The sequence below is a fragment of the Anas acuta genome, chromosome 7 (assembly GCF_963932015.1).
Source record: "Anas acuta chromosome 7, bAnaAcu1.1, whole genome shotgun sequence".
Lineage (NCBI taxonomy): Eukaryota > Metazoa > Chordata > Aves > Anseriformes > Anatidae > Anas > Anas acuta.
This window is the reverse complement of record NC_088985.1, coordinates 4,625,607-4,641,942: the sequence shown is the minus strand read 5'-3', so window position 1 is coordinate 4,641,942 and position 16,336 is coordinate 4,625,607. Positions and strand designations below refer to the sequence as shown.

Genomic DNA, 16,336 nt, shown 5'->3' with positions numbered 1-16,336 from the left:
AATTCCAGCTGGGGAAGGAGATCAGTCTCCAGATACCTGCCGTCCCTAATTACCAGCCTCTCGAGTGCCTCAGTCTCCCCATGTGAGGTCTGGAGAAGGGGAGAACATCAGCCTATTGGGGGGGCTGCTGCGAGGTGCCGTTCATACATTTATTCCGCTGTTTATTTTTTTGGTTTCGGCCCCCATGCTGCTTTTCTTGCTCCCGGTTCCTGGAGCCTGCGAGCCCCCTGCGGATGGCTGAAAGCAAATCTGAATATTCAAATTGTTATCAGCTGCCCAGCAGAAGGGGCCGGCTCGGCCCGCGCCGCCACCGGTACCCAGCTCCGGAGATTTTTTCCGCACGCTTCTCAAATCCCTCACCCCCTTCCTCCCGGCCACCCGGAGCGAACAACGGGGCCGAGATGCCCAGGATGAGCAAAACAAGAGCTGCTACCCCAAGCACACAGAGGTCCCTGAGGGCTCACGGTTGGCATGGCACGGGACACTCGGGCACGGCACGGGGTGCTTGGGCACGGCATGGGATGCTCGGGCGCACCGGTCACGATGCTCCTTTCCCCCCACACGGATAAAAAACCTAACGCCAATTCAGCTAAAGACAATTGCAGCCACCGTTGTGCATAATTATCACTTTGTTGCCCGTGTGCTTGCTTCTCGGAGCGTGTAACAGCAGCCGCATCGTGGCCCCGCCGCTGCGGTGCCGACATCAGCCCTTCGTGCTGGTACCTGGCTTCTCAGGGGCTGATTTATCCCAAATGGTGCTCAGCTGACCAGCACCACACGTGGGGACTGGGAAGCCCTCCTGGCTGATCAGGAGGCCAAAAATAGCTGCATCCACTCTGCCAGCCCAAGGTAAGGGGTTTTTGGAAGCATTATCCCTGCTTTTTCACCCAATATCACACTGGCTTCATCATTCCTGCTCCCACCCACCTGGGGATCCCTCTGCCCTATAGCTCAGGTAACGTTTCCAAAAAGGACAGCCTGCCTTTGTGAAGCAGCATCGCTCTGGTTTCCCTCACAGACACCTTGTAGGCAGGGGCAGAAAGCCGGGGGGAGTGCTGAATATCTCTCCTTCTGGCATGTTTGCAAAGAAAGAAAAGTGCTAAGAGTTCAGCAGGGGTGGGGGAGGACAGAAAGCCAAAAAAAAAAAAAAAAAAAAAAGAAAAAAAAAAGAATAAAAAAAATTTAAATGCAATTAGTGCCTCTTTGTACGGCTTGGCTACCTTACGCCTGGTTCTAGCTAGGCAGAGACAAGTAATGCTTAATCCTTCCTTTGAAAACATGAAGAGGGCTGTTCTCTCCACCTACTTCAAGGCATTTCACTCGAGTGCTCTGGATAGCCTCCCTCTGCTGCCAGCTTGGGCTGCCAGCACCCACTGCTCGGTTCCTAGCTCCTGCTGCTCGCCCTGCACCCACTGCTCGCCCTGCACCTGGGCACGATGGCACCAAACCCTGATGCCTCGCTGGCCATGGGCACTGCTCCCCTGCATCCCGCAGGATACCTGGAAAAAATCATTCCCCAGCCTCATACCATCCCAAGCCTTTCTCCTTGTCCTCTGCACACCAACAGCCCTCTCCCCTTGTCCGTCTGTCCGTCCCAAATGTCAGACCTGCTCACCCCCCCGCCCCAGGAGCCGCCTTCCTTCCCCAGGTTATCTCCCGAATTCCACACACGCCTGCACAGACGGGATCAATCCGAGGCTGCCTCGCCTCCAGCTTATCTCTGCTCCAAATGATTGATTTTCCCTCTTTAAGGGTAATTTGCTGGTGAATTCCATGTATTGCAAAAACCCCTGTGAAATCTAATTCAGCCCGACTGGCAGCTGGCACTTTTGGGAGAGAATACTCGAGCGCCGTCAATTCCCCCCTACAATTCCTGGCTGTGTAGATCATATTTATAGTGCGCGTGCCTGTCATATGCATATATATGCTTGGGATGATTCATATATTGCACCTGCACATGCATGGGCACATACCGTATCCGTATGCAGCTCCCCGATGCAGCTTTGTGCCCCGAATATTGCGTATTCTCCTTGCCTGGATTTTCTTTCCCTTCCCTTTTTTTAATTCTCCATCTATCTTCCTTAATATGCTTATTTTGGGGGAACTTTTTTAAAAATTATTTTAAAATGTCAGCCCGTCATACTCGTGCTCTCCACGGTCTCTGCCCTTTTCTTCCTCTTCAATCGACCGTGGCAAGGAAAATCGAGTGAAAGCCATGGTGGGAGAGCTGGTTTCTCCGTGCCACTTCTTTTAATTCGCTCCTGTGGTTGCAGTGATGCTGGCACTGCGAAACCTTGGGCAAAAGAAGCAAAAATGGGGGATGCCCTGGACAAGAGGGGCTTGCAGAAGCCATGGCTGTGGCTGGACCTCTCCAAAAATCCCACCCTGAGCGTTCAGCATGAATTTCATTCCTCCATCAGCAACTTGCCAGCTAGGCTGGGTAGCCCAGGGTGTCAATCTGCTGTCGTGCACGGGATTTATTCGTCCCCGCCGATCTATCATGTGTGTGAGAGGAGAACCCAGCCCCTGTAGGAGAACACAGCCACACGTCTCCCGGAGCATCCCGTCGAGCACAGCTCGGTATAAATGCTGGGAGACTCTCACAGATTTTCATAAACAGCTCTCAAACGGCTTTGGAAAGATATTCAAGTGGCTTGCTCCCAAGCTGGCAGCCCGAGGAACTCAGCCGCACAGAGGTTAATGCTTTTTTCTTGGTTCACAGAGGCTGGCTCCAGAACCAAGCAAACCCCGTGCACTGCTTTCTCCCACGTTCAAGTGTTTTTGAGAAACCACGGGGAATGCAGAAAGCAGAGGGGAAAAGAAAAGCCCTGCCCGAGCCAGCGCTGAGCCAGGTTAACCAAAATCCTCCCGAAAGCAAAGGCTGAAGGTGGTGCACCAGCAGAAAGACAGACCCAAACATCACCATTTCAGTCCTCTGCATGGCCCTGGCCACAAAAAAAAAAAACATTTTGTCAAAAAAAAAAAACAACTTAAAGCCCACAGTGCACTTGAAGGGCCAGACTCACACACCACCTCTTCCCCCAGCCCTACAGGACATGGTGAAGCCTTCACCACCCACCTGGGGTGCGATGGGAGATGGGGTCCCCAAAGCCACCCATCGCTGGGGGACACCGGGGCTCAGGCTCATCCAAGCAGGACCTCAACAAGGTGAAAGATGACTTAGGAGCTGAAACAACAGCTTCAACATTTGGGATTGCTCTCCACGGACTTATTACATGGGCAGGAGACCATGCTCCTTCCCCAAAACCTAGCTCTGATTTCATGCACTGCATCCATCTGCTCTCATTTATTTATTTAGCCGCTCTCCCCAGGGACGTGTGTGTAGTTCTCCTCTTGTTCTCCTTTCTCCCTCGCTCAAATGAATCGTGTCATCTCCAGCACGAAGGTGGAACAGCTTCCATCAGCCACATCCTCCCTCACGTCCCTACCTGAAGACCTCGGACCTCGCCATCCGACCCCTGCACCCACAGCTCCAGGCAGGGGGAGAGCCCGCTGCCACCTTGCTGAGCTCAAATCCAGTGCTTTATAAACCTCGCAGCTCTCACGAAGAGCTAGAGCGTCCCAAATATCACCGCCAGGCATCTAGCCTCCCTTTCTGAAATGCACAGAATCAAAAATCCCACCCAATCCATTCGGGGAAATCACAGCAAGCCCGGGCAATTCACCAGGAGCCACAAGAACGAGTCTATTTTTCGCTCACCCTATTGGGAACGCGAGGCTATTTTTTATTCTCTCATTTTAAAATTAGCCAGGCTGAGAGGCTGGAGTGAGTCCTCGAATGGGAGTGACTCCAGTAAAATGAGCTTTTAACCAGGGACGATGACAGATCCCTCATTCTTATGTGGCATAAACAGGAGCGTTGCAATGCCCTTCAAGCGCGGAGCTGCTGACATCTCTCGGAAGGCACGGCAGCGACTCTATTCACAAACTAACCTCAGCATCTGTCACAGCCACATCTTCTTTATTAGTAATTGACATTTTCAAGGAAAAAAAACAACACAACGCACGCACAGAGTCTTTTCATCTGCCTAATAGCTCATCTGCACCTCTTCAGGCTGGGCTCACAGCTCCTGGTGGGTGACATCGTGTCACAAGTGGGTTGTTAGCTATGTGTCACAGGCACTCCTCGTGAAAAAAAATGGGATTTCTGTGGGTTTTACAGGGCTCACCGCATCCCACCCGGGGCTGGGGCAGAGCACGTCCATCACTTCAACCAGCAAAGGCCACCTCTGCCTTCCAGCCACTAATGGTAATTTCCTGCTCCTTAGAAGATGCGCGTTTCCATCCTCCCACTGGGATGTTGTTATTATTTCTTTTTGGTTGGGGGGAAGATGTTTTGTTTTGTATTCCTCACTGCTGCTGCTTAATCTACCTGAATTGCCAGGAAAAGTCCCTTTGGGACTCCAAGGTCCCCTGGGAGCCCTGCAGAAAGTCTCCTCCCTTCCTAAAACAGGAAAAAAAAAAAAGGAAGCCTAGCAATGCCCGAGCAGCAGGCAAGGATCAGCATCGTGCACAATCCGATTTTCTGGCTCTCAGTGGCCGTGCAAGCCTCACAGCATGAAAGCCCACCCTGTGCCCGTGCTCTGGGGACCAAGCAGCCACACTATATAGGATATGACCACGCACCTCATGGCCAACGACCCTGCATCCCCCCAAAAACCACAGCAGGGCAAAGGGGCCGGCTCACCTCATCCTTGTCCTGCACCTGGATGAAGAGGGGGAGAGCGAAGCCCACCTGGGCCAGCTCGGGGATGGCCACGCTGTACTCGGAGCTGTTGAACTCGGGCGCGTTGTCGTTGACGTCGATGACCAGGATGTTGAAGGTGGTGGTGACGGTGGCGTTGGAGGGCGTGCGGTCGTCGTTCAGCTCCGTGCCCTGCGAAGGGAGAAACCAACAGGGCAGTCGGGCTCTTTTTTCAGGAGGCAAGCGACAGGACAAGAGGAAATGGCCTCAGGTTGTGCCAGGGAGGTTTAGATTGGGCATTAGGAAGAATTTCTAACTCTTTATTGGCATTGGGACGGGCTGCCCCAAGGGAGCGGTGGTGGCCCCATCCTGAGGGATGTCCAAGAGATGTGTGGATGTGGCAAGGTTGGGGTTGAGCCCACCACCTCCCACACAGCTCCTCTGGGAACCCGGGGCCATTTGGCATCACTCCTGCTCCAGACGTGGTGCTTGCAAACCTGCTCCCTTCCCCTAGCCCCCAAACCAAGGGGAGATACGATGGGGTAGAGCGCACTCCTATTTTCTCCTCTGCCTCCTCCCGAGGTGCAGGCTAACCACCAAAGTACTACTACAAGCGCAGAAACTAGGGCACCAGAGGAAAACAAGATTAAGACCTTAAAATAGGTTTGGCACCACGTGTCTAAACACGGGGCTGAGTCACAACCCCGTATCGCACCTCTATCTCAAGGGGGGCTTGGATTTTGCTTTCTCCAAAGGCAAGGAGAGCAGATTTTCTTGCAAGGCTTGCAAAGAGCCTTTTCCAGCAGGGTCCCTCCTCTCGTCCTCGGGCTCATTGCTATTCTCTGCTCCCGCACAGCCCAGCAGAACAGGCTGATCCCGCGAGGAGCCACCCAGCTGGATGCTCGCCGCGCGTTGCAGGGCGAGGGAACATTGGGGGGAAGGGGCTGGCAATTTTCAGGGGGTGAGGAGAAGTTTGTGGGGAGGGAAAAGGAAACCCGCCAGCGCAGTGTGATCTAGCGGGGAGCCTGGCAGCGTGCAGGCAGGAAAACGGGCAAGCTTTCAGGTCCACAAACCTTTCCAAGGCTAACCAGATAGTTTTGTTCCTATTAAATATACACAACGTATGCGTGGTGGTGTTTTTTCCCCTTCTCTTGGTTTCTACTGAATTCAAACTATAAATCTCCAAACCAGGAGGTACCAGGGATGGATGCTGGTCTGTTCCCCACGCAGAAAACCCCACAATATGACCTGTGCCTGACATAAAGAGGGAATTTCTTGCCCCTTTGCCCTTACCAAAGCCCAGCACTTTGCAAGGCGAGCAGGCTGCTGCCCTCTCAATCAATGACCCTTCCTGCAGTGCTGATTTCTCCCCAGCTCGGCCCGGCCCAATCTATACTCCGAAATGCGTTTCCGACCAGCTGCCCAGCTCGGTATTGATTTCAATTAAAGGGCTGCGAGCGGAGCCAGGTGCCGTGCTCAGGTGGGGCTGGGAAAGCGTGCTGCGGTGCGTTTGCTTGGCCAGGCAGCTTCTGGCACCTCTCCCTCTGCAGATACAACAGCAGGAGGATCTAGTTGGACGCCAGAGCTAGTTGGAGGCCAAACACCAAAACTGGGCCTACGTAACCATATGGAGGCAACCACGTTTGGGGCCATGGTGCGAGGTGCACTGAGCATCCCGCTTCACTCGGCCGGGGGTGCCCACCACGGCCCAGAGGACGTGTCCCCAGCAGGGAGCCCTCCCACTCTGCCGTGAGGCTCTCCCAGACCTCACCTTCACCGTGAGGATGAACCCGGCGCTGTAGAAGGGGTTCTCTCGGTCCAGCGGCCCATTCAGGGTCAGCGCTCCGCTGATGTAGTCCAGCGCGAAGATGCTGTTGGTGTTCCCTGACAAAAAACAAGGGGCAGCATGAGCAGAGGCACAGCAAGGACATGAGCATCTTCCCCTGCCAGCCTCCACGTGCATCCAGACCCTGTGCTCAGGCTTTGCACACCCTCCCTGTTACCTGCCCCAGCTCTGGAAGTGGTGCTTTCCATGTAGCTGGATGTCTTTAGGGCCCGGGAGAGTGCTGGAGCACCAACTACAGGCACTCACTCTGTTTTTATGTTCTTGCTTTTCAGCAGATGTGTTTCCCCTCCCCGCAGCTGCCTCGATCTCCTCTGTCTGAGCCAAATTTGGCCTCTGTGCTGGTCCTTACAGGCACACAGGGTGCCTGCAGCGAGCATCCTGCCTGCATCCTCCTCTGGAACAAGACACCGAGGCAGGATTAAGGTGACACCGGAGCCTCTCGGCCAGCAGATGCTGAAAAGATGAATGTCCTGCACCGGGGATGCCCTTGCAACAATCCCCAGGGGACAAAAACAAGCAGTTGGTGGCTGCAGCCTGGGACACCCGATGCCAGCCCGACACCGTATCGGGGACGGCTGCTGAATTAGTGATGGGCAGGGCACAGGGTCACCGGCACTGCTGCCTCTCCTCCTCGGCCCTTGCTCGGGGTTGCCACGTTAAATGTGATGTACTGGGGCAGTTGTGCCACTATCCTCCTAATATGAAGTGTAATAAAAATATGTTCTCCAGCACAAAATACTATGAACCCAGAGACCAGAGTGTTCGAGTAGAAACAGGTCAACGGGGCACGGATTGGATGCAAAGGACTCAATGCAGCGCCAAGCTCTGCACCCTAAAAATTGTGCTATGCTGCACAGCCACTTCTGGGATAACGTCAGAGACCCCAAGGACCACTCAGAGGGAAGATCCACACCTAGTGCCCTCCAGGGCTCCTTTCTGCTGGCTGGAGAGTTGCTGCCTTTGCAAATGAGCCCTGGAAGGGAAAAAGGAAAGGGGTGGCTCCAGCCACTCCGAGGAAGTTCCTAATTTCCCCTACAATGCCTCTCCAAGCAGCCTTTCGTTACGCCTCAGGCCGAAGTGCTCTCGCTGTCGCTGAACAATGCGCCTTCCCCAGAGGCATTTGCAAAAATCTCTCTAATCATCCTCACATTTCTTCCCTTTTCTCCCAACAGCAAGAAAAAAAGAGGGAGAAAAAAGAGTCAATTTCGCCTTCCACTCCCCGCCAGCCTCTCTTCTCTCCCCACCCTTCGGTCCCTGCAGAATTTCTCCCTCTCTCCACCAGCTTTCCACCGGCCACGCTGGTCGGACCCGTGGGGACAGGACCCCTCCACAACGCTGTGCCCGATGGGTTTTGTAGCAGCACCACAAGACGGAGGACACGGAGGGGATTTGCAGCTGAGCCGAGCCCCCCAGCTAATCCCATTTGTCGGATGACATGGGACGGCGCGGGCCTTCCCTTTCCAAAGGGAAAAAGAAAAAAAAGAAAAAGAAAAAAAGGAAAGAAAAGACAAGACACTGACATGTCCTCCATCTCCTCCATCCTCCCTACTTTTCAGCCTTCGAGCATCATCCGAACCCACGGCGGGATGCAAACATTGCTGGTCCCAGCCCTGCCCGTGCCGGCGAGCATCCTGCTCGCAGCGGATGACTTTCACGAGCTGCCAAAGGGGAACCCATCACACACCTTGCGCCGGGTAATTTATTAATCCAAATGTGCTCCGTCAGGGCTCCTCGGCACCGAAATAGATGCTGTTGGATGTGGTTCAGAGAGTCAGCAACAGACACAGTTATCATCGTATAAATAGGCCGTCAGCTGCTGTGACCAGCGCGCCGCTCTTCACCTTGAGGTTTTGCCCCCGCGCGACAGGCTGGGAAGTGCCCCAGGCTTAAATTCAAAGCTCTGATCCTCCTCCTGAAGCCTGTAGGAACTGTGGCTAGGTGTCGGAGAGATGCTTGCAGCCCACAGACATTACAGGTCCCTGCTTTGAGGGTATCCCTTCATATTAGGGGATGTTGAAGCTTGGATTAAAATCGCTCTTCTAAAGGACAAAGGAAACAGAGGAGCAGCATTCCCATCCCTTCACCACCCTATTTCTGCCTGAACCCACCCCGTGTCTGCCTCCTAGGCGACACCCTGAGGATGAGGTAAGGCTTGTGAAGGTTGGTTTTGCCCGTTCCTGCAAACAGATGAGCAAAGAAATGCTGAGGCTGTGTCCCAGTACGCAGGGAGCAGGACGCAGTGCGTATCCCCAAAAAGAAGCTGCTCCAAATCGCCCAGCATTGCCATCTCAGAGCAGTCACACGCGGCTGAAGGATGCAAATAAAATGCAAAAAGAAAATATATTTGCACCTTCTTAGCAGCTACCCTGTCCACGCTGGATTTACAGGTCCCCAAAAAGCCTCTTTGCTCTCGGGCGGCAGCAGGCAGAGGACCAGAACAGGAACGCAGCGTGCTGTGATGTGCCCAGGAACAACTCTCAATCAGCTTTTAAAGTAAAAACCACACGGTCAGGCTCAACACCTGCCAGAAAACCTTCCATACTAGCAAACATCTCAGAAGCCCTTGTTTTCTCGAGCCCTGACACAGCTAGAGACAGCTTCATCCTTTCCCATTGCTTGCCAACACTCTCCCTATACACTAAATCCCAGGTAGGTACAGAGAAAAGTCCCAGCAATTAAACACAAACTACTTTCTCTATTTCCCCATAAATGGGGATGTATAGTTTTAATTTCCAGAGGTCATTTGCTGGGGAAACCACCTGCCAAGCAGACAAACCATCACCCCGCTGCCTTGCTGTTATCCGAGAGCCAACGGGGTGACAAAACCCAAGGGTACGGCCACAGCCACCACCTCCCCCTTGTGCTATCTCATCCCCTGCCATTGGCAGGGTGGAAAAACAGCCTGTGATGAATAACTCGGCGCCAGGCACTTTCCCACCCATCAGCATGTCCTCCTACGGAGATGAGTGCCCTTAAATCAGGCTGGAAGGCGCTCCCGGCAGCTGTGATTTATGAGGACACCGACACCCCAGCGGCTCACCCAGAGATCCCAACGTGGAGAAAAGCCAGCACGACGCAGGCCAGGACTTGGGAATATTAAAATTAGAGGGCTGTGTTTCCAAGGATGCTCCCCGGTGTCATGTTTAAGGGATGCCCTCAATCAGAGCTTCACGTGGCCCTTTGGAAAGGAAGGCACGTGGACATGTGAAGTCTGATTTAGTATAAAATATCTTGGTTAGTACAGTAAAAAAATACCTTATTCCTTAGCGGCAAGAAGAGAAGAAAGCCTGAACACAGTTAGCTTCAGACACACCTCCCTCCTGCTTTTGTAACTCACACTTCTGTTCCGTCGTGCAAATAATTATTTTTAATTCACGCTTCCCTCGGGATGCGCCAGCTTTAGGAGGAGAGCGCTTCACCAGCAACTGAAGCAACCTCCTAGAAAAGCCAATTTTTGGGGAAAAAAACCCTGCTCTGAGGGTTGCTGAGGAGCCCCCCCAAGCACCAGCTGCCCAGAGCTCCCTTTTCTCACCTGCAGGAGCTCCCAAGCCCCATAGATGATGTGGGGATTGCCTTTGTGCCCATCCATCACCACGCCAGACATTTGGCATCACCTTTCCTTTGGCTTAACCCCTGTGATGCCCACTGATGACAAAACCCCTTTGATCCATGATAAAAATCCTGGTTTTAAGGAGCCTGGGCAGCTTATCAGCAGCTGCATTTCGCCTTTGGAGGAGCCTGTGGTGCCCTGCACACCTGAGGCCATCGCTCTCCCCTCACCTGCTGGTGCCTGTGAGCCACCAGAAAATCAATCTGCCTTGAGCAGAGAGCTCCCCGAAATGAAAAGCCTTATCTAGAGCAAGTCGTGGTGTACAAGTCACCCTCCTCGCCTGGGACGTGAAGGATGAGGAGGCAGAGTGCCCGGCACAGAGGCTATCTCCGTAAATCTGCCAAAAAGGAGCCATGGATTACTGCACGGGATTAATGGGCTGTCCTTCACACAGAGCCCCGACCTCAGCATCCCAGCATCGCCGACCTCACGGAGCAGCCTGGAGCGAGCAGGGCAGCACAGGGGCTTCTTTTCCAAACCACTTTTTCATCGCACTCCTTGCAAAAACAGAGTTAAAAAGCTTTTTTTTTTTTTTTTTTCAGGGGCTGCAACACTCAGGCCAGAAGAAAAGGGGAGAAACAGCCAAAAGGGGGTTACAAATAAGCGATGGACACAACTCCCCGTGCCACCCCACGGACAACTAGCCAGGGCTGTGCTGCTGCCTGATTTCAGGCTTAACAGCCTTGTAAGCTGGCGGCGTGAAGTTAGATCTCCGGCCTTATTTTATGTGGTTATGGTTAATCTTTGAGTTTTATTGTTTTGCTGTCAGGGGAGGACCTTGCGCCTGGGGATGGCTGTATAAATAAGAGCTTCTGCACTACATCCCGAGGCACGGCTACGGCTGAGCAGGACCACGGCAGTGCCAAATTAATTTCCATATCCCGCCTCCAAATCACACCGCTGCCCGCTCCGAAGGAATGATGAACGTTGGGGTCGCTTCGCGCCTCTCCCTCTGCTGTATATCCAAGGGGGATGCTAAAATTTGGGTAGCAATGCCTGAACCCTGTGCCCTGGGCTTGGGAAGGGGCAGTGGGCATCCCCCTGCCCTGCTCCCCTGTCCCAGTGACACCTCCCCTCGTCAGTGCCAGCTCTAATTACCCGCTCTTGCTTACGGTCTGTTTCTAATTTAATTTGCATCCCGCTTCCCATATGTTAGACCACTATTTTTTTTTTTTCTGCAAAATTGCCATAAAAATCTACCAGCTCAGGCACGAAATCTGCTCGCTGACCTTTCCCATCGTGATCGAGGATAATGACAAATTAATTAGGCTTTACCTGCCTGCCAAAAACTCGCGGGCCTTGGGTGAGCGGGATTTTGGAGGCGCGCTAGCGGCCGCTTCCCACAGCTGGGCCGTGGGGCAACATCTTTCTTGAGCAAAAAGCAGATCGTGGAAATTATAGGACAACATCCCAAGAAGAGGCAGGGGGCATTCACATATTCACTGGCTTTATAAAAATAAGGGTTTTTTTGGCTGTGAGTTAAATATAGGGTGATGCCCTGCTCTGGCTGGGGAGGAGGCAGGAAAGATGCTCGTACCGAGGGGTGACATCTCTCAACCTATTCTAAAAATGCTCTGCAAATCAAGGAGTTAGCTTGGGGAAAAGAGAAGTCAGGCACTGCAAAGCAGCCTGGTGGCTTTGATGTGCTCTGCACGATGCTCTGATCCGGGAGCTGCCCCCCGCCAGGCGGCAGCGGGGCAGGATTAAGCTCCTGGTGTCGGTGAGCAGAGCAGGGCACCTGCCTGCCTATCCGAACCCCCCAGCAAAGAAACCTCAGGGCTATTCCGTGGGAAAGCCAGGGAGAAGCAGAAAAATAACAATAGGAAAGGGTTTGGATTGGTTAAAAAAAAAAAAAAAAGCCCCTGCTGCACTTTGCCCACCGATACACGTGAGCTGGGGGAACCTCGCGTTTAATTCCTGCTGGGGCACATTAGAATAAATTGCAGAGGGAATTAGAGGGATAAATAATCCTTGCATCTTCAAAGGCAGGCTGACCTGGATGCTTGCAGTCGGGATCAATGGGCTTGAAAGCCCGGGTGAGATCACCTTGACCCCCGGGGTTGATTAAAAGAGCATTCGGAGCGGCCAGGCTCTGCGGGAGCGATCGGGGAAATTATTTCCGCAGCCACCAGCCAGCAGGCACTGCCACCACGGCTTGCTGCAAGGATTTCCCCCCAAAATCAATGCCCACACCTCCTGGGAAGGGCCCCCAGGGCTTAAGGGCAGCCACCACGAGATGTCAAGGCTGTAAATGGTTGTGTTCTCCTGCTGATGACCACCACCATGCCCCGTGCCGCGTCCCACCAGGACTCACCGGAGACGATGGTGTAGCCGATGCCACGGGGACGGCCCTTGTCCTGGTCGACTGCTGTTATCATCCGCACCGTGGTGCCCTGCGGGGACAGGAGAGGGGTGTTAGAGCTCCAATGGCACCAGGGCAAGTCCAATGGGTCCCACCAAGCAGGCTGGGTTCGGCCATGCGCCAGGGAGGGGAGACGTGGGGACAGATGAGAAGGGTTTGAAGCATGGGGAGGGCAGCCATCGGGGCTCCAGCAAGGCACAGCCACTCATCGTCAGGAGCTCAGCAGTGGAAATCAGAGAAGGAGGTGGGAGTGAAGCATTAGCAAAGGCACAGCGAGCTAAAGGAGCTGCAAAGGTTTAATTGAAGACAATAAGGAGGAGAAGGATGGACAAGGGGAGCAGGGGATTGCCCTATTTGCAAGCTCATCCTACATCATGCTTCTTATAGCCCAGCACAGAGGTCCTCAAGGCCCCCAGAAGGCAGCGAGGACCACAAGAGTAAGCCAAGGTCCTTGTTCAGCTCTTAAAATACAAATATCACACGCTCCTGTCAGCTCCAGAAGCTGTGCGTCCCCCGCCGCACTGCAGCGAGCCCGTGTGAATACAAACACAGGCACATGCACATAATTAATGGAGTGTGAAAAAATTTACAACTCAGCTGTTGTTGTTTTCATTGGTTTATTAAACAGTGGGAAAAGAAGCAATCTTTTTTTTTTTTTTTTTTCCCCTGCCCTCAAAGAAAATGTCAGCGGAGGTGTTGGCATGGCTAACGAGGGAGCACGGCGGGCGGCAGCGCGGCGTTTGCCCTGCACTCCTTCAGCTGGAGGCCAAAGGGAAAGGCACTGAAAAAGCATCTCCAGTGCAGAGCAGGGACTTGCCACGTCCCTGGTTTTTGGGACAGGCAGATCAGTCCCTTCCCTGATCTCCGAGGGCATTTCAATAGGCTCCTTAAGCAAAACCCCGCGATTAGCCCGGAACACGCGCCATAAATCCCAAGGCACTGGCCTTTGGGCAGTACTCGGCTGGTGAGGCTCAGCAGCCTCTGGAGAACCTCTACATCATGGACAGGAATTGTCCTTTTCAAAAGAGCATGAAAAAAGGGGAAAACAAGCAGCCGGGGAGCCCCACGGTGTGCAAAGGCACACAGCGGCTCCAACAGCTCGCTCATCGCCCACCGACAGAGCGCAGGATGCTAAGGGCACACACAGATGGGGATGGAAGAGGAAGATTCCAGCTTCCAGGAAGCATCCCCACCATGTTTAGGATCTGTCTGGCCCCTCTGGAGTAGCAGCAGGACAGGCAGAATGGGTATCCACCAAGCCAGCAGCAGTTACCGGCTTTATGGCCAGTAGGAACAACCGATGCAGAGAGCCATGGAGCGTGGTCAAGAGAAGGGGGATTCCCTTTCAGCACAAGATGGAGAAAAAAAGATGCAAAAATTGATGCTGCACACAGGCGACAGACATTTCTTAGCGCCTGTGATGATCACAAAGGGCCTCGCCCACCACACCAGCAGAAATAACCAACCAGAGAGAGACCAGAAGTGGGAAAACACCCAAAACCAAGCCGAACCCTTGGCTAAAGCCATCACACGGTGGCAATGATTGACCCCTCACCAGCCACACCTCAATTTCCAATTCCTCTTCCCAAAATCCCACTCCACCACAATGCTATTCCTTGCTCTCCCTAGTCCTTGCCATGGCAAGGGGGCGAGAAGCTGCACCCTACATCGGAGGGGACCATCCGACCACCTTGAGCAAAACACATCTGGCAAAAAAAAATGGGATTTCCATGAGGATGGAAATCCCAAGCTGTCTTCCAGCACCAGGAACTCTGCCTGGGGCTCACCCCGGGGATTAGTGGTGTGAACCCATGGCCCTCGAAAACTCCCAAATGCTCCTGGCGCTTCTTAAAGCAAGGAAAAGACTCGGGTGGTGGGTATAAACCGGAGCAGAATAACTCCCTCTAGGGAAGGAGGGAGAAGATTTAGAAAAGTAATAACTTGGAAGAGTCTATGCTTAAAAGAAAGCAAAGAAAATAAAGAATGGCACATTATCCAAACAAAGTTTGAGGGTTTTTTTGAAGAGGGGCAGGGGTAAATCAATCCTTTTTTAATAAAACCCTGAGCTTTTAATAAAGTGTTCACACTGATGGACTAGAAATATTGTAAGAAAGAATTAACTTGGAGCTATTGAGACTCTAGGGCAAAAATAGCACTGATTTTACATTATTTCTTTAACCCAAGGAGTTTTTGGAAAGGAGGGGGTGGTGTTGAAGAGCTAAAACTGTTTTAATGATATTTTACATGGATCTATACCATGCTATTGCAAGGGAACATACCTGCTGATCTCAAGACTGAGCGCCAGCGGGGTTTGCCCCCCCCTGTGCCTTTGCATGGCTCCCTGTGGGATAAAGCAGGCTTCCAGGGGCCTCAGCTCCTCTCTTGGCAGGTGAATTTCACCTCTTTCACCCCAAACTGAAGCTGTGATGGTGCCCAGACCTCGCATCGGACCGTCAGCACCTCTCCTCCAGCCCCTGCTAACTTCTCTGGAGAGCATCGGGGCTGCTATCCGGCCTGTGAACGGCGTGATGATGGGCACCCAAAAAACCTCCAAGGATGAAGAAACACATCAACACCTTGGGTGCCCTGGGAGCGATGTCTGAGGCAGGCTGGGACGATAACCAAGGAAGAAGACACAACTCCTCCAGGGACAGCAAAGCATCTCCCCACCGTGTCCTCTTCCTTTGCCCGATAAGATGAGCCTTTCTTCTTGGTGTCCAAATAAACGCCAGCCCAAAACACTTGCAGCTGTGCTACCAGATCCTGGCCTGCCCCAAAATCACGGCACTCCTCTCCCCTCTCTGCCCGTTGCAGGATTAGGGACTTGAAAGGCACCGCGCAGCATCGGGAGGAGCCGGCAGAGGCAGCAGGGGGGGGGGGAGGCCTCAGAAAGCTGCCATGGCAGATTCGGAGGCAAAAATCCTATTTCTCACTTCTTAATTCCAGTCAATTCCAGTCAAAGGGCTGATAGAGATCTGTTTGCAGTAATTTGCTGCAGTTTATCCACTCTTTTCACCTTCTATCGGCTCTTCACTGACGGCCTGGCTGACATGCTGTTGCTCGAGTGAGGAAATTAAAATTTGATGCAATAATCCCAAATAAGAAGGATTTTATTAGGTAATGTATACACTTTAGATTAGGTATTCTCGCCCGATACATTGATAGAGGAGCACAGACATGCTGTGCGCCGCAGATAAAAAGGGAGCGTGGCGGCGAGCAGGCGCACGGGGGAAGCCTGAGCCATCTCCGGGGCTGGGGCTGGCAGGAGATGGCCTCAGCACACCACGTGTCCCCCACAAACACACCACAGGTGCCTTAAACTGGGTGCACAGGAGCCCTGTTTCGGGCAGAAGCTGGCCGAGCCTTGACACCTTGACCCAAACCTGCCATTATCCTTCCCAAAGCCAAGCAGGCTCCCTCGGGTGGAAAGGCAGAGCGCAGGAGGAGGTTTCCCATCAGAAATTTGCCATTGGAGAGCCCCTGTGCTAAACCCCAAGCAGAAGACGAGCTCATTTTGTAAGATTCCTCCCCTGAAGGAGAGGACTTTGGGGCAAAACCAATTCTCTTGGAGAGGATTGCTCGGCGCAAGCTGCACTCGTCACCCCCTTCCCATGGGAATGAAGGCCACGAGATGGACCCAAACGCTGCTTCTCACCTTCTTCTGCTTGGCTTTGTTCCTTTTTATCCTACCTCAATGTCTTTGGAGATGTCACACAGGGCCAAGAGGAACTGGGTGGGCTAGCAGGGCTTCATTCATTTCCCTTTCTGGCTTACAGAGCGATTATTTGCTGCTTTGCCTACTGGACACCAGGT

At 53.1% G+C, this 16,336-nt stretch overlaps 1 protein-coding gene across 9 annotated transcripts in view; it reads right to left on the bottom strand.

Annotated features, from left to right (window-relative positions):
* Positions 1–16,336, bottom strand: part of CDH23 (cadherin related 23) — a 125,324-nt gene that overhangs the window by 49,557 nt on the left and 59,431 nt on the right. For all 9 annotated transcript variants that reach the window (XM_068689166.1, XM_068689173.1, XM_068689165.1 and 6 more), the window contains 3 exons: positions 12,476–12,554; positions 6,477–6,589; positions 4,709–4,897 (listed from right to left, as the gene is read on the bottom strand). In XM_068689166.1, coding sequence (XP_068545267.1) covers positions 4,709–4,897; positions 6,477–6,589; positions 12,476–12,554 — 381 coding nt within the window. The remainder of the gene's footprint in view (positions 1–4,708; positions 4,898–6,476; positions 6,590–12,475; positions 12,555–16,336) is intronic.